We start from the raw sequence: 27672 nt of genomic DNA on the forward strand, positions 1-27672 counted from the left end.
AAGACGGGCACCTTAACTTTGGAGCCATTTTTCGGCCGGTTAGAAACATCATAGAAACGGGAAACTGGGTGAAAACCTTTTTCAGACATTTTACTTTCATTTGCCAGAAGATGAGACTTAGACCTGATTCAACAAATAAACTGCAGCTATTTTTGCAAAACCTTGCAAAAACCCGTCTTACCCCACCCCATGGGGTAAGACGGTCACATGGGTAGGGCAAGACGGCCAGCTTCTTTCACCGATCAGCGCAGCTCGCAACAAATGCCCGAGATTAGCCGCATTTATACAGTCGCTCGTTGGTCTCAAGTGCTTCGGAAATGGCAGTATACGAGATTCGTGCAGAAGGCGTATGCTCCTATATAGGCCCTAGTTCAGAAGCCATGTAGAACCGTTTTTCACATTCATTATTCGAGAATAAACTGTGCCGAAGGAATATTGCTAACATGTCTGTGAGTATCGGAATCGAACATATTCTTATTAGAAATGCTTCTTTTTTCCTACAGCAACAAAAATATTTTCACCATTACAGACCCATTGGGTTCATAGTTGCCCGTCTTACCCCAAACTCAATGTCAGAAGTTCAGCACGATTTTTCGCTGTGGACAATTTGATGCAGACAAAGCAAATCCGCCGTAAATGAACACTGTTGGCATATGAGTGTACCACAAGTGATTGCGAGTTTTTAACTCTATAGTGCTGTACACAAAAGCTTGCACAATACATTATGGATGTTTTCAATGAAATGAGTGTTTTAAAGAAATCAAAATAAAAGATTATCGACTGAACACAAATTCACCAGACTTGAATGGTGGTGTGTAGTGGGAAAGGCAATTCTGGTCCTAACTTTTCTTGCTCGTAGCGCTATTGGTTTGGTCTGCAGAAGGGGTGCCCGTCTTACCTACCCTGACCGTCTTACCCCACTTTCCCCTATACATTAAACAGATATGGGGACAATATGCCACCCTGCCTAACGCCGTTCGATACCCTAAATTTAAAGGAAATGGCACCACCCCACCGGACACACATTTCCTGACGGGCGTACCAGTACACGAGTACACGAAACGAACAATGTATATTGGGACTGCTCTATCTCGAAGAATGTCGAAAAGCCTTTTATGCTGTACACGATCGAATGCCTTGCTTGAATCCAAGAAACACATAAATGCACTGCCATTCATGGACTTGTACAGATCAATAGACTGTTTCAGGAGGTATATGTACTGGTCAGTTCCCATTCCCTTTTTGAAGCCAAACTGATTGGAGGCTGTCAACAGGTGGTCCTCTATCCGTTCCAAAAGGATTAGTTCTAGCGCTTTACTCATTACGCTAGCTAGCGCAACAGGTCGGTAGTTATCTTTTGCAGTGACCTTACCAGCTTTATCCTTGATAATCGGCACCAGGACCACCGCCATCATTGATTCTGGGAGAATGCCATGCATAAGTAGTGCTGTGAAGCAAGCGGATAACTTTGACGATAAACTTTTACCCGCATATTTCAAGTTTTCGGCCTGTAAACCATCGATCCCACTAGCTTTCCCACACTTCATTTTTTGGACAGCATCCTGAATCTCGCCTTCGGACACTCTGATATCACCTACAGACGATTCCCTGTCCTCTTCCCAGAGCGTACCATCTGATGACGGCATCGAATTGAGAAGGCTGGAGAAATGTTTCCCCCAAAAGTCAGCAATCTCACCTTCACCACACACACTATCAATCACTGATGGTAAGGGAGTACTACTGTTACTCAGCGATCTTATTTCTTTCCAAAAAGATTTACAGTCATTGTCACATAACTTTTTGGCGATGGCTTCACGTCTCAGAACACTTTCATTTTTCTTAACAAAACGAATGGCATACTTACACCTGGCCCTGCCTCTGCCGTAGGCATCAAACACTGGGCCATGCTTAGGTTTCCCTGCTTCTTGCCAAAGTCGATACAGGTCCTTCGATTCTTTGTACAGGTCAGAGACATAGTAATTCCATCCAGGGACACATTTGAAAGACTTTCTGGCCCTAGCATCGTTTACAAAATTTTCTGCCTGCAAAAGGGCGCGATATATTTGTTCGTAAAGCGCTATGCACTCTGCCCTGTGTTCCTCTGAAGTGCAGTTCGGTTCAGAACATGTAATGCCTGGTGCATCAGTTGCAACACTAGTTAACAAATCCTTACATTTATCAGAGTATATCTTAAGAGATTCAGGAGATAACTGGTCCCACTTAGTGCTACTTTGCACGTCGTTTTGAACCGCAGTCATCTCTGGTAATATAAATGCTCTGAACTCTCAGGATAAAATCCTGATACAATTTGACCTAATAAGCCAGATTGAATACCTGACCGGAAAATTTGACTGAATGAACATGAATGACTGAATGAACATTTGACTGAATGAACATAAATAGCTGACCGCAAGGTAGCGTGGCAGAAAATAATAATGTTACGTATCGGTCTGTGCTCATAATCTTATACAACATACACTAATATGTTGGAAAGATTCGTGTTTTTCTTAGGCATTCTATAGAATGCCTGAAAATCAGGCATTCTATAGAATGCCTAGGGATTCTATAGAATCCCTGGTGGGTCAGGCATTCTATAGAATACCTAGGGATTCTATAGAATGCCTGATTCCACACATTGCCTGTAACATATATATATATATATATATATATATATATATATATATATATATATATATATATATATATATATATATATATACACATATGTATATATATATGTATGTATATGTATATGTACATGTATATATATATATATATATATATATATATATATATATATATATATATATATATATATATATATATATATATATATATATATATATAGTTTGGAAAAGGTCAAGTTTTATGTTGACCTCATGTGGCCTCGAATGACATTTGGTTGACCTTGACACATGAACGGTCGATTATGATGGATTCCTACCTGCTGATCACGAATCTGGCATCTATTTCCTCTAATCCTTCATTTAGAGCCTCCGGATGGCAAAATTGTCTGATTTATTATTTCTAACTTGAATCAGTGAAATAGCCTCTAGCAAGGATACTCTTCTATGACCTTGACCTTTGAGCAGCCTTGTATCATAAGATGAACCACAAATAGGGACCTGATAAGCCTCAAAACATTTCAAAACATCTTGGAAGTTAGCACGTCAAGTTTGAGCATGACCTTGACCTTGACCTTTGATTTTTGAGCACATTTTCGGAATTCTCAGATTCCCTTCTTTCGTTTGACACCTAAGTTTGCCGGTTTTATGCATCCTGCCGTCCTCTAGAACGCTTACTTTGAGATTACTACACATGTGCCGGCTTTTGCCTTTCACCTTGACCTCTGACCTTGAAAATTGACCTGAGGTCAAAAATTTTAGGTGCTTTAGAATCGTTTCGTAAGGAACTTTCGTTTGGTGTCCCTTTTGTTTCCGTAGCTCCCTTATTAACGGAGTTAGACAAGGGGGCGAAAAACGCCCCCCCCCCCGGGCTGCGGTGGTTGGGATTACCCCCGGTCCCGGCCGGGTTAAAAAGCAATCTGCCACACCATCTGCAGCATGTCCCAGCGCTGACGGCCGGGGAACGTCTCAGGTGATCCCTATAAGTCACCTCGCTATTGGCAGGATCGGACAATAGCCTCGTGGTCAATATTCGTGCCAGCCTCCTGCTGGAAATACCCGGTGCCGTGAGCGGGCGAGATACGTATTTATAGGATGATCGATCTGCTGCTGGCTGATTACCCATTGGAATGAATAGTCATCATGAAGGCTTCGGTCAATATGGCCGTCATCAGTCGTGAAGCCCGTGGGAATACTTCTTTATCTATGTTTACAATCCCTTGGTAGTGCAGGGCTGCGTACACTTCACATTAAATGCGTTTAGTCAAATTATATACTGAATGTCTAAAACCACCAATATGCTTGCCAAATTACTTGTGAAAATGTTTCACAGATCTAAGTAGTTATGTACGCCTCCAGTTACCAGTCATGTGAGTTATTGGCCGTATTGGTAGACGGCCGGGCATACCGCTCCGTTCGTTCTAGCTCGTCGCACATCGATACTGGGTAGTACGGTGGCGCCGTAACCCGGCTATTTCATTACATCAGTAGCCGCGCGATCCGTGACAGGTCAGCATGAGGCTCCTAGACTGCACGGCCCGGGCCACGGAATGCCGACTCCGCCGCATCCCGCCCATCTGGAAAATGAAGGCTTAGTTGGAATCCACTCCTTTTAGGGGATGCCTTATTTTTGTAGGGTTGAGCTTAGCCTCTTGCGTGGAAAATGTAAGGCTTCCAGGAGTGAGCTAGGTATTGGCTTGATAAGTAGGTGCTTACAGTTACAGCTCAGCTTGGCCCAGTTTAGCCCAGCCCAGAGATCAGCACCTTTGATCCTGGCCAGGCACTCCTTAGCACTGACTTGTTCTAAAATTATGTTAACTCCGTGTGTTTTCAATGAAGAGATTTCTGAGATTATTCAGCCTTCACTGAGAGCTTTTTTGATTCCTTTTAAGCATATTAGGGGAATTGGTCTAAAACAACACCCTGATCATTTCTCCGAATATACCCCAAATACACTTTCTTTGAATATCGCTCTGAAATTCTTCTAATATACCCTACACTGAAAACCTTTTTGATTCCTTCTAAGCATATTAGGGGTTTTGGCCTAAAACAACATCCTGATCATTTCTTCGAATATACCCAAACTATACCCTTGTTCTTTAAATAGCTCCCTTGAATTCTTCTAATATACCCTAGTAAGTACTGAAGGGGAAAGGAATATGATTCCTGTTCTATTCCCTGCGATACCCACAGTACACTCCTTTTAACCTACCAAAATACCCCTACATCGAAACCTCTTGTATTCCTTCTAAGCGTATAAGGGGAATATTTTGCAAACTATACTCGCATTATACCACTTAACACTCCCGTATTATTCTGTGATTTCCATCACTGATCTCAATGTATTCTTGCATTAGACCCCACATAAACCCAGAAGGGAAAATAATAATGCCCTAGGTATATTCGTCGTAGAACTTGCTCAGAAACTGTCTCATTACTCTCAGCTCCCTCGTCCGATTTCCCTTTATATATCGTAACACATCCAAAACTCACAGACATTTGGTCTTTTATTATTATTCATGTTTTACATTGGTGACAACAGCATGGACATAACTTCACCGTTTCTCTTCCGATAAGACGCAACTTGGGATAAGTACCTAAATCTGAGATCATCATGAATGGATATTTAATATCTATTTCGGTTATAAAACACGAAAATCAACGGTGCTTTCAGCAACGCAAAAATGGCGTGTATGTTAAATAACTGTTCATTACCAAAGAGATGTCATTAGAGCATTGCATATCCTGTAACAATTGCTGACTTTCACCTAGCAGCTTACACGACACATTTTTACAAGACAAAACTTATATGCCGGACCCTGTAAAAGGGATAATAAGACCAGATACTGCGCACTGCTCGGGTCCGGGCGCTGACCGTAAAATAGTCATGCAGATCTACACTGGGTGCGGGCAAACACGCCCACCAAGGGTCTCTTGGGTGAATTTTCCGGTTTCCGGCACGCCGAAAAGTCGTTGTCGTGCAGGTTTCGTCTTTTCTGGGTTCCACAGCTGTGCTTTCGATGTCCTCCACGACGTCCTTTGCTCGAATGATCAATGCACACACTACACACCCGCTATCACCCGCGCTGAGCACAACCGTCCTTCTCCACTGCACGCTCATACTCAACTGGCGTTCTCAAACCCTTTGAAAATTGGCGCGCTTTCGGCCCAGCTGTCTGATCACGTGTCATGTACGTCACTGCCGGCACTGGATTGCAGTATGCTGATTGGGTGGCGGTTGCGAATCACCTGGCTCAAACGCACTTGCGCCGCGACTGGTTATAGCTGCCCATACCGCGCGTCAAAACAAGCTTATAGCTGCCTGTTATGTCGTCGCACCGCCCACACGCACTCAGCGAAGACGGCACCGCGTTTGGTGCTGTATTAGTGGTCAGCAACACGTCCAGGGAGCGACTGCCCGTCCTCCCCGCCCGCCCGACCGGCCAGTCCCGGCCCGCCGACCGGTCACCGCCGGAGGCGCCGAGCGGCACGGGTACGGTATCTGACAGTAGCGGCAGAGACTGTACACTAGGGTATATTAGAAGAATTCAAGGGAGGTATTTAAAGAATGAGTGTATAGTTTGGGTATGTTCGAAGAAAATGATCAGGGTGTTGTTTTAGACCAAAACCCCTGATATGCTTAAAAGGAATCATTTGAGGAATCATTTGAGTATCTTAAGGGCATTCCGCCAGGAAAACGGCAGAGTTATAGGAGCATGACACACCATGATCAAAGGGAATAGAGAATCGTTTTGGTTGTCAGTGTTAAGGAGAGATCAGAGATGTTTTCATTGTCCCACCTGTACTCTACTTTTGAGATTATGTAACCCTGCCTCTGATACTGGTATCGTTCAAAATGAATATTATAATATTCGTGCCGTCAACGTTCATCGGTTATCGACTATCGCACCGGCGGCTCGCTGACGTCATCACTATATCTATCCTATGGGTCACATAAGACTGCTGCCACCAACCGCAGACCGTCTCTGTCGCCAGCTACTAACGAGCAAACTTGGTGACGAGAAACGCAGACCAACATTTTAGGAATAGGTATATGAGAGTCGAACGCGTTCCTCGCCTTTCTCACTTCGCTTCTGCGGCCCTATATGAATCTGTTTGTATAATAAAATGCGTTAGTTTGTGAAACTCCATTCCGTACAGCTGTGTGGCGGGACTCAGCTCATTTAGAGGCAGACCAATTGAAATTGACTTTAGCTCTTAATTTTAAAATTAACTTTAAAAGATCGGCGGATGGAAATTCGGGTAGCGGAAATGGGGAGACGCTTTATGAGTAGAAGTGATTTGTGCGCCGGTAGATTGGAAGAATTTTGCGATGTCAGAGTAGGGAGAGCCAGAAATGCACTTATGTAAGTGCTTATCAAAATATGTTGCTTCTAGATTAGGTCCTCAAATAGTCAGTGTTGACCGTCTAACTTATAGTCTCACACTGTGTCCTGGTTTCGTTGCAGTTTTGATCTGGAGAATGGAGGCGGAGCCGCCGGCCGCGTTGGGGACGGCGGGACCCCGTCTGGGCTCGTGCTACAAAGCATGCCGCAGCGGCGGGAGTCCTTCATCTACAAATCTGAGGACTTCCAGATGTCCCCAAAGGTCTCCCGGCACTCGAGCATCGCCAGCGAGTGGTGAGTTGTGCGGCTGGGCGCCAGCGCCCCATGATGTGCAATGTGCATGCAGATTGTCAGTCTGATACGGACGGTGATCTGGGACTTGATTCTCCGCAGTTCAATAATACCCTAGATTTAGCTGTCGTGACCCTTTATAGATCAGCAATTACATCTAAAATAACCCTTGCAATCATATATGATAGACTAGTTGCCTATTACCATGATTATCATTATGAGTCATCTGTCTCTCGCACCATGTACCATCGATCGAGATCGCGACGGCATGTAAAAGCGCGATCCACAGAAAAAAAATGTCCAGATAGGTGTATGTGCCAGACTGATTGAAACCAGTCCATTAGCTTACCGTCCTGCTCACCCCAAACCGCATCACCACACAGCGCAGAGTCAATAGGATATGATTTTTTTTTAATTATAAGACGCCGAAATTAAATTTATGAAAATGGACACAACACAGCCGCATTCTTTTGACGTGGTAGCGTTTGTTTTTTAGCATGGAATGCCGAAAAAACTTAGGTCAAGACATTAGCATAATATGTGATACTCAGTTATGTTAGGGCTGTGAAAGGCACAACGAACAGCGACCGTTCGCCCTTTGAAGTTATTCTTGAAAAAGATCAAGATGTTCTGACAGAATGTGTCCAATTTAATGAGCAGGACAAAAACTGATTCTTTTGATGATGACGAGTGCTCTTGGACGAACACGCTGTCTACAGTGCATTGAAATATAATATTGTTTTATTTCCAGCTAGCTCCCGCGGCCGTAAATCTTTTCATTCAAACGTACAAAAAGACAGGCAAGGGTGCTGTTTTACGTTAATAATCATGACAATCATCGAAGCTGAATGCGATAAGACGCTCAAACGGTTTCCCCCGGAGGGGTGCTCTTCTTTTACAAAGAGGATTTCCACTTTGTGTCTGAAGTTGTAACCATCAACCCGAAACAGGGAAGTGTGATCCAGGGTGAGACTGGGTTCGTCGGGAGGATGTCGCACAGCCCCTGAGGCCCCCGCAGTGCCACCTCAAGCCCCAGAAGCACCATCCCAGGCCTCAGAGGCAACATCTCAGGTGCCAATGGCGCCTGAGGCTCCAGCGGCGCCCTCCCAGACTGCACTCCCCAGTCCCCACTAGCGCCTACAGTGGCGCTGCACCTCTCCACGACAGCGGCGCCATCTCAGCCGTCCCAGTGGCGCCCTCCCGGACTCTAGTGACGTCATCACATGCCTCCTAGCGCCACCTCTACCCATAGTGGCGCCCTCCTAGACCCCAGCGCCGCCTCAGATTTCAGTAGCGCCCTCCCAGACTTAACCCGGCAGTTGCTGGGGTATTTCGCCACCCACCGTTTGCTGGGGGGGGCGTTAAACGCCCCCAGCCGATAACTCGAGAACCAATAGGCGCAGCGAAACGCACGAGGCGGCAAACGAAAGAACGCGACGAGACGCTTCAGATGAGTACTTCAAAGTTGAATTTTGAGGTCACAGGTCGGGTCAAGGTCAGGTCAAACACCTGAAATCGGGTTTTCAGTAGCATGGACTTCAGGACTTCGCAATGGGCGCCTCTCGTCAGAAACTCTGTCAAAACGGTGCACAATCCATCATATAAGGCCTACAAGAGTGTCAGCTCCATGTAGGGGTCAGTCAAGCATAGGTCAGGGTCAAGGTCAGGTCAACCGGGTAGGCACATATCCCCGAATATCAAAACTGATATTCGCAGCCTATGACACATGTTTTATGGGTAATTTGGGCCGTAGAACACGATGGTGACATTCACTTTATCATATGTGTACGTGTTTGGCTCAAAAAGTTCAATTTAAGAAATTCATGTATCATGGTCGTGAAGTAGTCACGAGAAATTGTCAAGATTCAGTTTAAGATTTTGGAAAATGCGGAACGATAATCAATAATCGAAGATAGCCATTTGATTGTTCATGGTATTGGCATTCTAATGGCGTTTACGGCATGTCTGTATGTCTATTCTGTGATTTTAAATGATTTTTTGAACATATGCCGTTTTTGGTCGAAAACTCAGAAATCATGACGTCACTAAAACCTCGATATCTCAAAAATTTTCGGACCAATTTTTTTGAAACTTTGTCACAATAAACTTCAATCAATTCCCTACAGGTACCCAAAATTTGGCGCGCCTGCGGCGCGCCGTTTTTATGCTATGGCCCGGCGAAAAAAGTGGGGGCGTTTAACGCCCCCCCCCAGCAACTCGCGGGTTAACTAGCCACACCCCTGACCACAGTGGCGCCACCCCAGGTCCCAGCGACGCCCTCACCGACTACCCTCGCCTCTGCCTGCAGTGTCGTCACCCCAGGTCCCACTGGCGCCCTCCCAGGCCCCAGTGGCACCCGTACAGACCTCAGTAACCCCGACCCACCCCGGGCCGCAATGACGCCTGAGGCCCGGTGTCGCCATCCCAGGTACCAGTCACGCCCACTTAGACTCCGGTGACGCTGTCCGAGGCCCACTAGTGCCATCACTGACCACAGTGACTCCAGCTCCAATCGGCAATGCTGTTAGGCTCGTTTGCAGTAGGAGCCCCGAAAATAGTCTTTTTTTATTCAACAGGAAGTGCACTGGGCACTGCAATGCTTGCGTTTTCCGATGTTTTGTTTAAGACATTAATAAAGACATGCCTTACAATTGGTTCACTGATGAAAACAGAAAGCTTTTGACCAATATAATTGCAAAATGTCAATTTACTTGACTTTGGGAATAGTGATTTTGAGAAGGAATTATTTCGCCTTCATACTAAACAAATGGTTCAATAAAAACAACACCTAGCGAAAAGCATATGGAAATTAAATTAAGGGGAATGCAGCGGTCGGGGAGCTGCGGCGGCGGTTGCGTTTCGTCCAGCGCCCCCTCAGTGCCGAGCCGCCGTCTGCGGTGCGCTGTGCGTGGAGCGTTGTCGGTGCGCGCTGCGCCCAGCTACCGCTGCCCGCCGTGTCAGTGCACGGCCGGCGATGGCTCTGCGCGGACGGAAGGGTGCGGTGCCGCGCGGTGCCGGCCGGCCCGGCCCGTGGCTGTCGCCGACCACGGGCGCCCAGCTGCGACTCAAGAGGCGCAGTCCGCTCTGGCAGCGGGTCTGGTCTAGGCTGGGCGCCGGCGCCGCCAGACCCGTCGGCCGGACACAGTAAGTAGAGACAGGCACTGCCGCGCGGTCGAACGCCTGAGTCACCAATCAGCATCATGCTCCAAAAACTAAAACAGGCATCCGTAACAGGAGATCCCTTGCACCTTAATTGTGAGGTCAAAATTTGACCCGAAAGCCTGCGCTACATTGATTGTGGACAAATTGGCACACTGTTCGGTGACGGTGCCCATGAACTAATCGAACTGAAAAGTCTCAGAAAGACATTCGATAGGTTTCTTACTTCTTCATAAATGCTTTTGACGAGACCCCAGATTTGCCCTTCCATTTGTATGGCGTCCAGAGGGCATTACCGTCACGATTGGTGTTTTAAAAGCTGCATGTAGTTTTGGCACAAAGCTTTAACGATCATCGTGTTTCTTTCATTGAGACTGTCGAATGAACTGTAATTTGACCTTAAGAAATGTCAACAAGTTGAAATTTGACCTAGGGTCGAGGTCATGACCTGACCAGAAAGTGATCTTGCGCATTAGTTGAGTTGTGTTGTTGAGCTGAACACATCAATGGTGTTCTCAAAGTTCTATCTAGACCTCTACCAAAAGTTATTGTCAGAACTATGTTGGTGACCTTTCGTATTCTAAGATGACCTCAGTGGTAAATGATGCAATTTTCCAATTCAGTATTCGACATTATTAGATAAACGATGCTCCAGAGTGTTATTATTTTCTTCTAAACCAAATACATATAATTCATTATCTTCCCTTGGCTGGCAATGATCCCAAAATTGACTTGACTTGACTTATGTCAGCGATATAGCAGCTCGTACGGATGTGTTTCATGCTTCCTGTCAAGCTGATTAATTGCTGTAAGTGAGCTTCAAACCTACCGGTAAATTAGTGTAAACTGTATTTTTAACGGAAATTTCATTTTTTTGGGCAAGGTCACTTGACATGAATCCTGGGTCTGGAATTTTTTGAACATGCGCGTAAAAGATGCATCATAGCATGCTAAGAGTTGCGGAGGTACGCGCTGCAATTTCCAGATATTTGCAACAACAACAACAACAACAACAACAACAACAACAACAAAACTATTTGAGGGTAGAACAATGTCCCCGCCTAATACCTATCGGTTTAAGCTAAAGATGTCAATCGGATACCAACTTTTTGGTATACCGATACCAAACCGATACCAACTTGGTATTGGTATTTCAATCATAATGTGTTGGGTATTTTGTTGGTATTATGAACCCTTACTAATGTATAAGAGGCTAAGAAATTGGTAAAAAGTTGGTATTTCCCTCATAGGTATTTCAAAGTTGGTTCGGTTTCGGTATTTCCCCACGGTTTTAATTGGTATTTGGTTTGGTATCGGTATTCCGATTTTCTGTAATTGACATCACTAGTTAAAGCTCTACGGATGGAGTCTCTTGTTTCTTTCGATACGCTGCCATAGGCTTATATGTAGGTCGGATATCGTTGCCTCCAATCCGATAGCCTGCCTGCGGTCGCTGTCGTTTATATTACTATCAAAATTTGGTTGGTAGAGAACATTTACCGCACCCTTTTAGAAACCCATACTCGCTAAAAGGTCGGTATAGACCTCTTGTTAGCTATGTGTGAGCCGAGGTTACCCCTCCCCCCCACTCTCCAGCAACTTTGAAATAGTTCCTGCGTCCTTATCAAATATTACATTTTCCGGAAGGGGCGGCGAGTAGCGCCAGCGCTTCATCTCCAGGAAGTGCATGTCTTGAAAAGAGGACCTCCGAGAAGAGCCTGTGATATAAAACACCTACACAGCCCGCAGCGTCCACCGTGTGAGCAGGTAAAGATGTTAATATAGCCGCGTTGACTCGGCCGCCGCAAAACACCGGCCGCCGGTCTCCGGGGCCAGGTCTCCTCGTTATGGCCAGACGCGCCCAAGGGCAGGCTTCATTAGTGCTGTGACGGGCAGGCGGCGACATACGAGCCCCGCCGACCGGCCGCCGCACGCAAATGATACCAACTGGGCTCTGGGAACCGGCGCTGTGTCCTCAGCTCTTCTACCCGAGAGCACTGTCTTTACCAAGACTGAAACAATGCGCTCGGATAGGCCAATAGATGATTACAATAGTTCGTTACGGGATTGCCGCTGACCTGCTAACAAGAACTAAATAGTAGCTTTGTGAGTCCCAACCTGCATATAGGTGCGTGTATCGGAAATGTGCATTATCAATAGTACAGGGTACAGACTGTATAATAAGTTCAGAAGCATTGTCAATGCTTTTAAAATTACATGTAGCGATATTAAAATTGCTTTCACCATCTATCTACGTTTCACTGAAGATCTTTCTTCTCTACAAACCCGTGCACCGCGCTACACCCTGTCCCGCATAGCGCCGGTGTATTGCGGTACAGCCTATACCGCATAGATCCCAACCCATAGGCACAGACGAACTCTTGGCGGCTAAACTGGATAAGTAATGAGTATCTCCAGACCCGTGCATTCCTCAAAGCGCCATGCACATTCCACTGGAAATCAAATCACTATCCCTTCAAACAGAAAGAGACCATTTAGATGAAACGCTTTCTATCTTTGTGTTTCAGCCATGGAGAAGACTTGATCGTCACCCCCTTCGCACAAATTTTGGCAAGTCTACGAAGCGTGAGGAGCAACTACATTTCACTGACAAATGTTCCCACAAACAGGTTAGTCTGAATGATTAGCTCGGTCATAGGCGGCGGAACGTGGGGGGGGGGGGGGGCACCGGGGCACCGTGCCCCCCCTTGATTTTGCCATTTTAACATTAGCCCTATGGGCGTTGCATGGAAAGAATGGAGCCAAAAGTCGGCAGTGCCCCCCGCCCCCTTAATTGAAGGTGTTCCGCCGCTGCTGGGTTCGGTGTATTTCGCAGGATGAAAGAAGGCAATAAAATCATGTTTGTCTGTATCAACATGTATAAATAAATCATTTAAGTTGTCCACCTGCTGGTGATTAAAGGGACTATCCCACCTTCTAAAATGCTGTTAAAACCAGTTAAATTGTGCCCGACTTTATAGATTGGATGACCAGAAACACGGTTCTGGCATTTATTTTTCATTAAACATCTTAGGCTTCCCATATTCCAAACACAAACTTTCAAATATGTGACGTCACAGCCCAAAATTACCTCCTTCCCCAGGCCACATTACTGTCATAAAGCTGATTCTTTTTACTCTGTAGGCACCACAACAAAGTTCAGACCAAGTTTTAAGCGATTTTTCAACGAACAAACCCATTTTAATCAGAATGACTAAACGAGGTGACGTCACACTAACGGTCGCTCCATGTTGAAGATAGGGCCTTGCACAAGGCCCATTTTCAAATGAAGGGAACGAATTTCTTCAACACCAAGAGGCCGCGGGGGCTGCAACCTAGATAGATAGTGGTTTCTGAACCTCGCCGCAAACTTGGCTATCTCAACTCAAACCCCATGTTAAAGGTGGGATAGTCCCTTTAAGATTGAATTGAAATCCTCATAAACGAGTGGCTGTCTTTCGGTCCTGTGCATATTGTGGCTCCCATTAATACACCTTTTTGCACCACAAATCGGCATCTGGTCATTCAATTTCGACACTTTTGCATTTGATATCGACAGAGCTACCTCCATTTAGACATGCCTCACACATTTCGAATTATTTCATCAATTTTAAGATAGCACCGGTTCAAATTCGATCTGTTGCGTCGAATTTCGACAGGGGCATTGAATTTCGACAATACTCAGCTGTAAATGAAGAACTGCATTTGACTTTGACATTTTACAATCAGTTTAGACAATGGTTGTTTTGCTTTTTATAAATTTACCTTAAACTTATGATGAAATTGTCTCATCATGTGAAAGCTATGACGCATTTTTACAGATACCAATGTAAGAATGCCCCCCCCCCCCCCACCTCAGCCAGTGGGCTCTGCCGCCGCTGTCTGGGGCTGACTGGTGCCCGCGCTGTTGAGCTGTTGCCGTCCGCCGTCGCGCTGCTGTCGTGGTCCGGGTCGTGAGCCGCCCGCGGCGGTGCTCGTTGTCGGCCGCTGATTGGCTGCCCGGGGCGGCCCCAACCCGGCGTTGGAAGGGGGACCGGCGTAGAATCGTAGCAGCATTCAAGGACCCGTTCGACATTCGACGGGCCCGCTGCAATTGAACACGCCACCGCGTACAGCCGCTCCAGAGGTAGCCCGGGACGGGCGTTTTGTCGGAGCGACCCCGAATGCGTGCAATGTGTGACCATCCGCACGGAACAACGAAGCATCGTAAGGATTCAGATCGATAAGGATGCAGATGGGGTACGGATGAATTTACCGGCCGTGCTGTAGGCAAATTTTATTTACATAAGGTTCTGAACACCATGATCGGGAGCGACTGGGACGACCAGCATCCAGCAGGTCTTTTTTCTTTATTTTTCAAAAACCGCTTGATCAACGATTTTTACATAAACAATGTCTAAATCAAATGAGTGATGTCGATTTTGATTGTAAAAAGACGAGATTGAATGTCTCGTGTCTAAGTCCATGTCTAACGTCGAAATACGTAAGGTCTTGTCGAAATTGAATGCCCCTTGCCGAAATTCGTAAACTTGGGAAGCAAGTTGTTTTCGATGCAGATCTGGTTAAATGTAACAGCAGCATTTGTCCTGATTAAGTCTTTTCCAATGGATTCTAGTTTTCTTATCGCCTTCTTTTCTTGGATCGATACTCTACTGAAGATAGAATTCATGATAGCAAGTAAAAACACATTCCAAGTTACATACATTTTTTCGGACCGGTTTCGACAACAAGATCAACAATCAGTGTCAACAACAAAAGATCAGTGTCAACAAAAGATCAGTGTCAACAACAAGATCAACTTCCTGGATGTTGCAGTGGACTCGTCAGGCTCGCAGACGACGACAGACGTTTACCGGAAGCCGACTGACGCTGGTAGATGTCTCCACGGTCAGAGTGAGTGTCCAACCCGCTATAAAGAGTCTGTGGTCCGGGCATATGTACATAGGGCTATCAAATGTTGTTCGTCCTGGGAGCTGGTCAATCAAGAGATTAGAAGAGTGAAGCAAATGCTTACGAACAACGGCTACCCAATAAACATGATTGACAGAGTAACAAAGAAAACAATGGCGAAACACATCGGACAAGAAAACGACAGTGAACGCAGGGTGACAGGCACGACCCACGTACTATACTACAAAAACCAAATGTCCCAGGCGTACAGAACAGACGAGAGCGGCCTCCGAACCATCGTTCACCGAAACTGTAAGCCCGCCCAACAAAACGACAAGATCGACCTACGAATTTACTACATGTCACCAAAAACAAGATCCCTAGTCATGACCAACAACCTAACAAGAGACAAGGCTCCACTGTCACAGACCAATGTTGTTTACCAGTATAAATGTAACAAGGAGGGATGCGCACTCCAGCCTGGTAACGCTTACATCGGCAAAACAGTGGATACTCTAGATCACCGACTACAAGGACACAAATACAAAGGAGCACCAGAACAGCATAACGATGAACACCACGCGGATCCCTTGACTAAAAAACAGTTAGAAGAGAGCACCACTATCCTCTGCTCAACGACCAACCTGAGACGTCTGGGTGCGCTAGAAGGAGCCTACATCAGACACAGGAACCCAGACATCAACCGCCAGTACAAATTTAAAGTATACCTTAGTTTGTTTGATGGCCCCAGACTTGTGTAAAATAGCTAGTGCTAGATTCTGTGTGATCCTTTTCCAAAAGTCACCATGTTTCGTCTTTCACGTGTACCATTGTTATTTTTGTGTCGCTGTGTCACTTAAAGTTTGAATCGAATTTCGTCATCTGTAGTGTATAATTGTTTCACTGGTATTCTATAATTTTGCACTGTTATATCTACCAATATGGTGACCTAATATTTAACGTCTTTGTCATGTTGCAATGTCCTAACTTATAATTGTATCTTGCGCAACATAGTCTCGCTGAGGATGATATAGGGAGTATATCGAAACCGGTCCGAAAAAAATGTATGTAACTTGGAATGTGTTCTTACTTGCTATCATGAATTCTATCTTCAGTAGAGTATCGATCCAAGAAAAGAAGGCGATAAGAAAACTAGAATCCATTGGAAAAGACTTAATCAGGACAAATGCTGCTGTTACATTTAACCTTGCCGAAATGATGACTGATATCGATGTGGTGTGCCCGATGTCATAGAAGAGCCCATATGACGAAACAAGATGCCCCTATTTGAAGCAAATGAAAGATCGCTAAAATTGAATGCAGTTCGCCGAAATTGAATGCAAAGATGCCTATTTAAGGTGCAAAAAGGTGTAATAACAATACATAACAATCCAGCTGTCTTTTTACCTTGGTAGGTATTTCACCTATTTCAATAACGGCAACGTCAATTTACCTATTCGACGCGACGACGTTGGCCTTGATATCGATAGGTGCATTCGTTGAGATGCCTCTGTTACCAACAGATCCAAGAGGTCCAGTAACGCATCTCCCGGTCAGCCGTCGCCCCAGCCGCGGCCTATGCTACCGAAAGGTGAGCCAGATCAGCAGAAGTTGCAATTGCATACATGGAGGTTACATCGGTGTATTGTACTCCTGATATGCGTAGTATGTGTATGATGTAATGTATGTAGTATGATGCGTGAAAAATCACTGATTATTCAAAGGTGTCTGTATTTTCCAATCATCGACTGTGCTTCTGCTGGACGAATGGGTGCTTGTATCCAGACACGATATCGGTGCCAAAAAAAAAAAAAACGAAAATGATGTGACAATTATTTTTAATTAACATTAGCAATTAAGTACCCGGGCTTGATCGCCATTAAACGCGTTTCATCTGTCGGCCATTCAGCTCGATTACATACGTGATACAACTTCGGACGATAGTGAACAAAATAATGTCCGTCAAGACAGCCCATATTCAGCCCAGATTCAGCCCGGATTCAGCCCAGATTCGGGACACCTCCGATCAAGCTGAAACTCGCACACAATGTAGGCCATGACATGCCCAATCCACAGTCCAAGTCATTCGGTGGCACTCCCAGCCGTTTGACCTACAGAGGTCAGCAAAGGTCACGTGGCCCAAACTTGCACAGCAGATTGTGGCCCACCCAGTAGAGCTAGAGCGCTAAAAATGGCACCAATCGACTCGCCGGCATCTAATCTTACTTTCCCAACACTCATTTGACCTCTCAATGTCATGCGATGACCTAAGGTCATTTGTGGGCTATGTCGAAAATACACTTGCACAGCAGTTTTCGAGTAGATGGATTGACCGAATTCCAAATCAAAGCACATCATCGGGTAGCCCATAGGCCGTAGTAACTTTCCTTAAAAAGTGCTTTTCGATATGTGACCCCGTTTGACCTCGGCAGGTCAAAATGTGCAAATAAACGACACTCAATACGTCGCAGCCCGGATTCAGCCCAGATTCAAGACACCTCCGATCAAGCTGAAACTCGCACACAATGTAGGCCATGACATGCCCAATCCACAGTCCAAGTCATTCGGTTGCACTCCCAGCCGTTTGACCTACAGAGGTCAGCAAAGGTCACGTTGCCCAAATTTGCACAGCAGATTGTGGCCCACCCAGTAAAGCTAGAGCGCTCAAAATGGCACCAATCGACTCGCCAGCATCTAATCTTACTTCCCCAACACTCATTTGACCTCTCAAGGTCATGCGATGACCTAAGGTCATTTGTGGGCTATGTCGAAAACACAATTGCACAGCAGTTTTCGAGTAGATGGATTGACCGAATTCCAAATCAAAGCACATCATCGGGTAGCCCATAGGCCGTAATAACTTGCCTTAAAAACCGCTTTTCGATATGTGACCCCGTTTGACCTCGGCAGGTCAAAATGTGCAAATAAACGACACTCAATACGTCGCAGCCCGGATTCAGCCCAGATTCAAGACACCTCCGATCAAGCTGAAACTCGCACACAATGTAGGCCATGACATGCCCAATCTACAGTCTAAGTCATTCGGTGGCACTCCCAGCCGTTTGACCTACAGAGATCAGCAAAGGTCACGTTGCCCAAATTTGCACAGCAGATTGTGGCCCACCCAGTAAAGCTAGAGCGCTAAAAATGGCACCAATCGACTCGCCAGCATCTAATCTTACTTTCCCAACACTCATTTGACCTCTCAAGGTCATGCGATGACCTAAGGTCATTTTTGGGCTATGTCGAAAATACACTTGCACAGCAGTTTTCGAGTAGATGGATTGACCGAATTCCAAATCAAAGCACATCATCGGGTAGCCCATAGGCCGTAGTAACTTTCCTTAAAAACCGCTTTTCGATATGTGACCCCGTTTGATCTCGGCAGGTCAAAAGGTGCCAATAAACGACACTCAATACGTCGCAGCCCGGATTCAGCCCAGATTCGGGACACCTCCGATCAAGCTGAAACTCGCACACAATGTAGGCCATGACATGCCCAATCCACAGTCCAAGTCATTCGGTGGCACTCCTACCCGTTTGACCTACAGAGGTCAGCAAATGTCACGTGGTCCAAATTTGCACAACAGATTGTGGCCCACCCAGTAGAGCTAGAGCGCTAAAAATGGCACCAATCGACTCGCCAGCATCTAATCTTACTTTCCCAACACTCATTTGACCTCTTAAGGTCATGCGATGACCTAAGGTCATTTGTGGGCTATGTCGAAAATACACTTGCACAGCAGTTTTCGAGTAGAGGGATTGACCGAATTCCGAATCAAAGCACATCATCGGGTAGCCCATAGGCCGTAGTAACTTTCCTTGCAAACTGCTTCTCGATATGTGACCACAAATGACCTTAGGTCATCGCATGACCTTGAGAGGTCAAATGAGTGTTGGGAAAGTAATATTAGATGCTGGCGAGTCGATTGGTGCCATTTTTAGCGCTTTAGCTCTACTGGGTGGGCCACAATCTGCTGTGCAAATTTGGGCCACGTGACCTTTGCTGACCTCTGTAGGTCAAACGGCTGGAGTGCCACCGAATGACTTGGACTGTGAATTGGGCATGTCATGGCCTACATTGTGTACGAGTTTCAGCTTGATCGGAGGTGTCCCGAATCTGGGCTGAATCCGGGCTGCGACGCATTGAGTGTCGTTTATTTGCACATTTTGACCTGCCGAGGTCAAACGGGGTCACATATCGAGAAGCGGTTTTTAAGGAAAGTTACTACGGCCTATGGGCTACCCGATGATGTGCTTTGATTTGTAATTCGGTCAATCCCTCTACTCGAAAACTGCTGTGCAAGTGTATTTTCGACATAGCCCACAAATGACCTTAGGTCATCACATGACCTTGAGAGGTCAAATGGGTGTTGGGAAAGTAAGATTAGATGCTGGCGAGTCGATTGGTGCCTTTTTGGCGCTCTAGCTCTACTGGGTGGGCCACAATCTGCTGTGCAAATTTGGGCCACGTGACATTTGCTGACCTCTGTAGGTCAAACGGCTGGGAGTGCCACCGAATGACTCGGACTGTGGATTGGGCATGTCAGGACCTACATTGTGTGCGATTTTCAGCTTGATCAGAGGTATCCCGAATCTGGGCTGAATCCGGGCTGCGACGTATTTGAGTGTCGTTTATTTGCACATTTTGACCTGCCGAGGTCAAACGGGGTCACATATCGAAAAGCGGTTTTTAAGGAAAGTTACTACGACCTATGGGCTACCCAATGATGTGTTTTGATTTGGGATTCAGTCAATCCATCTACTCGAAAACTGCTGTGCAAGTGTATTTTCGACATAGCCCACAAATGACCTTAGGTCATCGCATGACCTTGAGAGGTCAAATGAGTGTTGGGAAAGTAAGATTAGATGCTGGCGAGTCGATTGGTGCCATTTTTAGCGCTCTAGCTCTACTGGGTGGGCCACAATCTGCCGTGCAAATTTGGGCCACGTGACCTTTACTGACCTCTGTATGTAAAATGGCTGGGAGTGCCACCGAATGACTTGGACTGTGGATTGGGCATGTCATGGCCTACATTTCGTGCGAGTTTCAGCTTGATCGGAGGTGTCCCGAATCTGGGCTGAATCCGGGCTGCGACGTATTGAGTGTCGTTTATTTGCACATTTTGACCTGCCGAGGTCAAACGGGTCACATATCGAAAAGCGGTTTTTAAGGAAAGTTACTACGGCCTATGGGCTACCCGATGATGTGCTTTGATTTGGAATTCGGTTAATCCCTCTACTCGAAAACTGCTGTGCAAGTGTATTTTCGACATAGCTTACAAATGACCTTAGGTCATGGCATGACCTTGAGAGGTTAACTGAGTGTTGGGAAAGTAAGATTAGATGCTGGCGAGTCGATTGGTGCCATTTGTAGCGCTCTAGCTCTACTGGGTGAGCCACAATCTGCTGTGCAAATTTGGGCCACGTGACATTTACTGACCTCTGTAGGTCAAACGGCTGGAGTGCCACCGAATGACTTGGACTGTGGATTGGGCATGTCATGGCCTACATTGTGTGCGAGTTTCAGCTTGATCGGAGGTGTCCCGAATCTGGGCTGAATCCGGGCTGCGACGTATTGAGTGTCGTTTATTTGCACATTTTGACCTGCCGAGGTCAAACGGGGTCACATATCGGAAAGCGGTTTTTAAGGAAAGTTACTACCGCCTATGGGCTACCCGATGATGTGCTTTGATTTGGAATTCGGTCAATCCCTCCACTCGAAAACTGCTGTGCAAGTGTATTTTCGACATAGCCCACAAATGACCTTAGGTCATCGCATGACCTTGAGAGGTCAAATGAGTGTTGGGAAAGTAAGATTAGATGCTGGCGAGTCGATTGGTGCCATTTTTAGCGCTCTAGCTCTACTGGGTGGGCCACAATCTGCTGTGCAAATTTGGGCCACGTGACCTTTGCTGACCTCTGTAGGTCAAACGGCTGGGAGTGCCACCGAATGACTTGGACTGTGGATTGGGCATGTCATGGCCTACATTGTGTGCGAGTTTCAGCTTGATCGGAGGTGTCCCGAATCTGGGCTGAATCCGGGCTGTGACGTATTGAGTGTCGTTTATTGACACATTTTGACCTGCCGAGATCAAACGGGGTCACATATCGAAAAGCGGTTTTTAAGGAAAGTTACTACGGCCTATGGGGTACCCGATGATGTGCTTTGATTTGGAATTCGGTCAATCCCTCTACTCGAAAACTGCTGTGCAAGTGTATTTTCGACATAGCCCACAAATGACCTTAGGTCATCGCATGACCTTGAGAGGTCAAATGAGTGTTGGGAAAGTAAGATTAGATGCTGGCGAGTCGATTGGTGCCATTTTTAGCGCTCTAGCTTTACTGGGTGGGCCACAATCTGCTGTGCAAATTTGGGCAACGTGACCTTTGCTGACCTCTGTAGGTCAAACGGCTGGAAGTGCCACCGAATGACTTGGACTGTGGATTGGGCATGTCATGGCCTACATTGTGTGCGAGTTTCAGCTTGATCGGAGGTGTCTTGAATCTGGGCTGAATCCGGGCTGCGACGTATTGAGTGTCGTTTATTTGCACATTTTGACCTGCCGAGGTCAAACGGGGTCACATATCGAAAAGCGGTTTTTAAGGAAAGTTACTACGGCCTATGGGCTACCCGATGATGTGCTTTGATTTGGAATTCGGTCAATCCATCTACTCGAAAACTGCTGTGCAAGTGTATTTTCGACATAGCCCACAAATGACCTTAGGTCATCGCATGACCTTGAGAGGTCAAATGAGTGTTGGGAAAGTAAGATTAGATGCCGGCGAGTCGATTGGTGCCATTTTTAGCGCTCTAGCTCTACTGGGTGGGCCACAATCTGCTGTGCAAATTTGGGCCACGTGACCTTTGCTGACCTCTGTAGGTCAAACGGCTGGGAGTGCCACCAAATGATTTGGACTGTGGATTGGGCATGTCATGGCCTACATTGTGTGTGAGTTTCAGCTTGATCGGAGGTGTCCCGAATCTGGGCTGAATCCGGGCTGAATCTGGGCTGAATATGGGCTGTCTTGATCAACATAACAAAATATCATCTCTGACATTCGAGAAGTGCCAAGCAACGTGCTCTTGTAATGGGTTATCTGTTTTTACTGCGATTCAGCGTGCTTCAATGTAATTACATAGCTTCATGCTTGCCTAATAAACATTTTACAAACTATTATACAGATACTAATAACATGGATCTAATAAGTAGCAGTTTGAGGTTAATTACTACCCGGCCCGGCATTGTATCGTTCATATTCTTCCCAAACCTATTCAATTCCATCAGACCTGGGTGGTACTATAACTGAGTCTGTACATAGATATGTAAGGGGACTTAGAGGACAGGCAGGACTGGGGGAAAAGACATTGCCGACCCTGGTCTGTTTTATCCTAAAATGGCCCGACCATGTAGGGTGGCTTATCTACTCATCTTATATTAATTCTATAACATCTTATCCATGTAACTGGCCGTGTTTAACATTATCATAAACTGTCATGTCAATTACCATAAGTGAATGAAAAACAGCATCTAAATCTGCCGCCCGCCGGCGCGTCCCCGCAGACGAGGGGTTCGTCCGCCTATCGACGGAGACGCTGGAGGAGCTAGACTGGTGTCTGGACCAGCTGGAGACGGTGCAGACGCACCGATCCGTCTCCGACATGGCCACCAGCAAGGTGTGTAATGTAGGCCTAACTCTGTTTGTCGTTCTGACCGCCTGTCGGTCTGTTCGTCTGTCTGTCTGTCTGTCTGTCTGTCTGTCTGACCGTCTGTCTGTCGGTCTGTTCGTCTGTCGGTCTGTTTATCTGTCCGTCTCGGTGTTTGTTTGTCTTTGTCTGACTGACTGTATGTGTTTGGTATGCCGACACTAGCTGTACAGCGTGTAGACCTCATAATTTTGGCACATAACTATAAGAAAACGTAACTAGACAAACAAGTGTTTTGACGAGTATATTGTGAATTAATATACTATCTGTGTATTCCAGTTCAAACGGATGCTGAACAAGGAGCTGAGTCAGTTTTCCGAGTCGAGCAGAAGTGGCAACCAGATCTCCGAGTACATCTGCTCCACATTCTTGGGTAAGAAGTCTCACATGCGCTACCAATGTCATTCAGCCGGCTGACTTCTGGCATGGTCTCCTAACGAAATGTGTGAAATGTCCAGAGCTTTATTTTTGTATGGTTAATATTTGTAGTAAAATTGACGTAGATTTCCGCGTATCGCGCCTAGCAACTATGAATTACACAATACACAGCTTTTGTCAGCTAACTCTGTGTAGCGTATTGATGACCAAACCGTCAAAAATTAGCCACACTTTGCCATGTCCGCCGTGCTGGGAGGGTACGAGTGCGCTGTCCACCGCTGACGTCTCTTTTTTATAAATTCAAATCGCTTTATTGTCTCACACACGATTCAGTAATCAAAACAAAAAAAAAATCATACCATACAGTCGCTACCAGCGGCAACACTACATCATGTAACGACAACACAGCGAATTATCCAGAGTCACAGACGTTCTCTTGACTCGGCGCTCTCGAGAGGAAACGCTATCCCTCCCCTCCCATCAACAGTCGACATACACAATGGCTAAACAGCGGCAAGGGCAGCGGCTGAACCTGCGGCGACGCCCGTACGCTCTCCCCTCGCCCCCCCCCCCCCTCCCGCCCTCGGACCCGGGTCGACGCATGCCCCGGGCAGCTAGGCACAAACCACAAGCCGCGAGACGCGGTGCCAACGAGGCGCAATAACACGTTTACCGCTGACGTCTCGCCGCTGGCGGGCCGCCGCAGACCCGCGCCAGGAGATGGACATGAACCAGTCAGTGGAGGCGCCGGACGGGCCGGGCCGTGCGGCGCAGCGCTCCGCCGCCGCCCTGCCCTCCAGCGGTGACACGATGAACTGCATCCCGGGCCTACAGCGGCCCGTGGGCCGGGCCACCGACACCGTGCCCAGACTGGGCGTGCACACGGAGCATGAAGAGGAACTCGAAAAGGTGGGTCGGCGCGCGCCAGCGGGGATGAGCGGAGGCTTAGTGGTTGGAACAGTGGTAGCACGCTAAATAAAACAAAGAACGTTTTTTAGACGCCGTTTTTTTAGGTGGACATTCGAATGACATTCGTATGAGCGTAGTGAATTAGTAGTTCACGATAAATATGTAGCACTTGATACCCTGCTCTTTCCAGTAAAAGAGCTATCGACATAATTGTTCTGACCAGCGCGGTATCCCAGCTTTCTGAGAACATTGACCGCCTACCGTGGTGTGGCGTTTTTCTTTTCTTTTCTAGGCGTTGGAGGATCTCGACAAGTGGAATGTGGATATATTCCGGATCGCCGAGCTATCCAACAACCAGCCACTCACTTGCGTCATGTACAACATCTTCATGGTGAGTGTGCGAACAAGTGGCAACCATCCGAACTTTGCGTCCCACCACAATATGTATTGTGCGTATAGCTCAGACATTAATATATCACTTACAGACTTCATAGCTCTACGAGAGCTCTACCTCCGAGTATATATCACCAGGGTTTGGTGTTTGTTTAATTTTTCAAATAAACAAACATGAACAAACTGTTCACGAACAAATGTGTTCGCGAACAAGTGACGTCATCGGTCAAATTTTGGTAAACAAACAACGAACAGTTCGCGAACGTTCATGAACTGTTCGCGAACACGGTAAAGAGGGGGTAGATAAGACCCCCTGCTTAGCCATTTCGCTCCTAATTTAGATAGAACCTTGCGGAAAAAGCCAGCGTGTGCGTCTTTGCGAACCACAGCGATTGGTATCCGATTTCAAGGTCTTACACCAACCGGTGACCCCTGAGGTCAGGTCAAGTGTCATAAAGTAGGGGTTTGGTTTTTGGTGAATAACTTCGCCACAAATGGTGGCAGAGCCGCGATTTTGGCACCATCGTGCTCGTCGTGGCCAGGCGCGTCGAATGATACACTTTCTGTTTTGATTAGGTCTTTTTAGGATGTTGACCTCAGGTCAAGGTCAGGTCAAAGCCACTCGGGTCACAAAGCTGCATGGAGGATGTCATGTTGCATATCATTCGATGTGGCAGTTCTTTCTGAGTCAAGTGATGGCTCAACCGACTCGCTAGCTCAATTTGATCGGAAGTTATTAGCGAAAAGCTCCTACTGCACCAAACAACCTTAGTGGCGTCTTATATGACGTCATGCAAGGTCTTAGATGCACAATCTAAGCCTCAGCGTTGCAAGAATAATTATGAATCACGATTCCATGTGCTTGAGATGTGACTGGTCATAGATAACAGTAGAATTGTGACCAAAAAGCTTTCCGAAGTAAGACAAGTAAAGTCTTTCTTACTCATACTGATCGACCGCGCCTATCAACGCCTATAATCTGAGTTAGTGGAGCGCGTCGTCTTCACTAGCCTGATCTACGTGACCACTGACCGTGGTTCAAAAGCTCATCCCTCACCAGCAGATAGGCTGTGGCGGGATGTATGTACGATCTGGACTTATCCAGTTGGTACTTCCAGTGGACTCAGAACAGAAAATCACCAACGAAGGTACGGAAGCCTTACTGGTGCTGTTGGGAGACAAATCACGCGAGCTGTGAGGCGACGCTGGCTCTCTCTGCTCAGGGTACGGAACGGGGCTGATCGTTCCTCGTGCTGGTCAGCACTGCACCGACGTGCAGTTGGTCATCTGAAAGCTGCAGATGGGGGGGCTCACGGCACAGAGAACGCATCATGTAATCTTGATTTCAACTTGTCTGTTGGAGTTGAAGCGAGTGATTGCACGCCGATTCTGCACTGTGGATAGGTACCACCCCAAAGCGGTTACCGGGGAATGAGCGCCTGGAGCAGCTTTCCACAGACGTTTCTGCAGCTTCAAAGCAGCTCTCATCCAAGTCCCAAGAGGATGTATCTGACCACATTGTCATAATATATGCTGAACAGCGATAGGAGACCCACGTGCCTGCGCCACTGCCCTGTCCGTTAGCTGGCTGGTACCTCACAATGATGGAGGAGCGTCTTCCACCGCCTCGCGCGCTGCTAGAAAAGGGCGGACGCAGTGGGAACCAACCAAGAGTGACCGAGGACACTGACCTGGCTTTGCACAGTATCTGTTCATCCGTCACCGGAATTCATCGAATGTTACGACTACGAATACAACATGAACTGCAATGGCGCATTGAAGTGCCTGCAAGAGACCGGTTGTCTGAATCACGTTTTGATGCGATCCCCGACGCTGGTGATGGTGCGGCGCCGCATCTTTGGTCTCATCTTCCCTCCAATCAGTGACGTGAGGCAGCACGGTTTAGTGACGGTGGCGAGGGCCGTCAGATGCCCCCACGCGCCTCTAAGACTATTCAGCTGGCTGCCTCAAGCAGGAGGCCATGAGCGACCGTCAGCACGCTTTGAAGTATGGAAAAGGGCAGACTGGCTGAAAAAGGCAAGTCAACTGAACAATTGATACACTGTTAGCCCCGCAAGGTTGGCCTCCCGGTGTCACCAAGGCACACGGATCACAGGTGCCCTACGACGTGATTCTAAGAGCCGCATGCAGGCTGGTAAGGCCCAAACAGAGATGAGCTGAGCATACTGGACATGCTGGCTGTATAATTATTTTTGGTTGTTTATCTAAACATGCTGGTTATTTAATATATGTCGGAAAAATATAACTTCCAATACACAGGCCTGATTGCATGAAGTGGCGCAGTTAGTGCTATATATTCAGGAAATAAATTTCGCAAATATATATTAATGAAAACTGCGATATATACACGTATATTTTACTTGGGATTGGACCGTTCATTTCAGAGGAGAGGCGAAAAGGCCCCTGTGGACACCACCCACGAGGCACGTGATTCCGACTTGTGGGCACCTCACACATGAATAGCCAATAGTAGTGAATGAAGCGGGGCCAATGGGGCTACTCATAGCAGAAAACCGCATGCCTCTGAGACATGCGGTTGCGTTCCGAGGCTGATCGATATCATTGACATTTTTGGGTCCCCTACTGCAGATAGGCAGTGTTCGTGTCAAATCCAGTTCTACTGTTATCTATGGACTGGTGCATTTTTTCACATGTAGAATATGCATTAGGGTAAGGGCGGGTAAGAGTACGCGGGCGATAAGAGTACGCATCAGCTGTTTCGGTTGCTTAGCAACGCGGGTTTGTCGAGTTCATGAAGTGACATGAAGCCGCCAGTGCGTGCTTGTCACCAACGGAACGTGGGCGTTGAGCGGCGACGCTGTTGAGTTTAAGGCGATGAATATTATTTTCGAGCGTTATGATATTATTATGATATGGTACAATAATTTTGATACTTGGCAGTTGAGATAAGGTACATTTCCGTGATTGTTGTGGGAAACTTGTGAGGTTATCT

General features: G+C 46.7%; 1 protein-coding gene across 3 annotated transcripts in view; it reads left to right on the top strand.

The window, feature by feature from the left end:
- LOC122369842 (cAMP-specific 3',5'-cyclic phosphodiesterase-like) overlaps window positions 1-27672 on the top strand; it is an 87454-nt gene that overhangs the window by 54664 nt on the left and 5118 nt on the right. The window contains exons 2-8 of one of the 3 annotated variants that reach the window (XM_043344912.1): window positions 7094-7264; window positions 12949-13050; window positions 16834-16901; window positions 22876-22988; window positions 23298-23391; window positions 24103-24305; window positions 24598-24696. In XM_043344912.1, the coding sequence (XP_043200847.1) occupies window positions 7094-7264; window positions 12949-13050; window positions 16834-16901; window positions 22876-22988; window positions 23298-23391; window positions 24103-24305; window positions 24598-24696 (850 nt within the window). Of the gene's footprint in view, window positions 1-7093; window positions 7265-10226; window positions 10406-12948; window positions 13051-15967; window positions 16375-16833; window positions 16902-22875; window positions 22989-23297; window positions 23392-24102; window positions 24306-24597; window positions 24697-27672 lie in introns of those variants that run through there. The other 2 variants (XM_043344913.1, XM_043344914.1) reach the window with 2 other exon arrangements.

Source organism: Amphibalanus amphitrite, unplaced genomic scaffold (assembly GCF_019059575.1).
Source record: "Amphibalanus amphitrite isolate SeventyFive unplaced genomic scaffold, NRLGWU_Aamphi_draft 001078F_arrow, whole genome shotgun sequence".
Classification (NCBI taxonomy): Eukaryota; Metazoa; Arthropoda; class Thecostraca; order Balanomorpha; family Balanidae; genus Amphibalanus; species Amphibalanus amphitrite.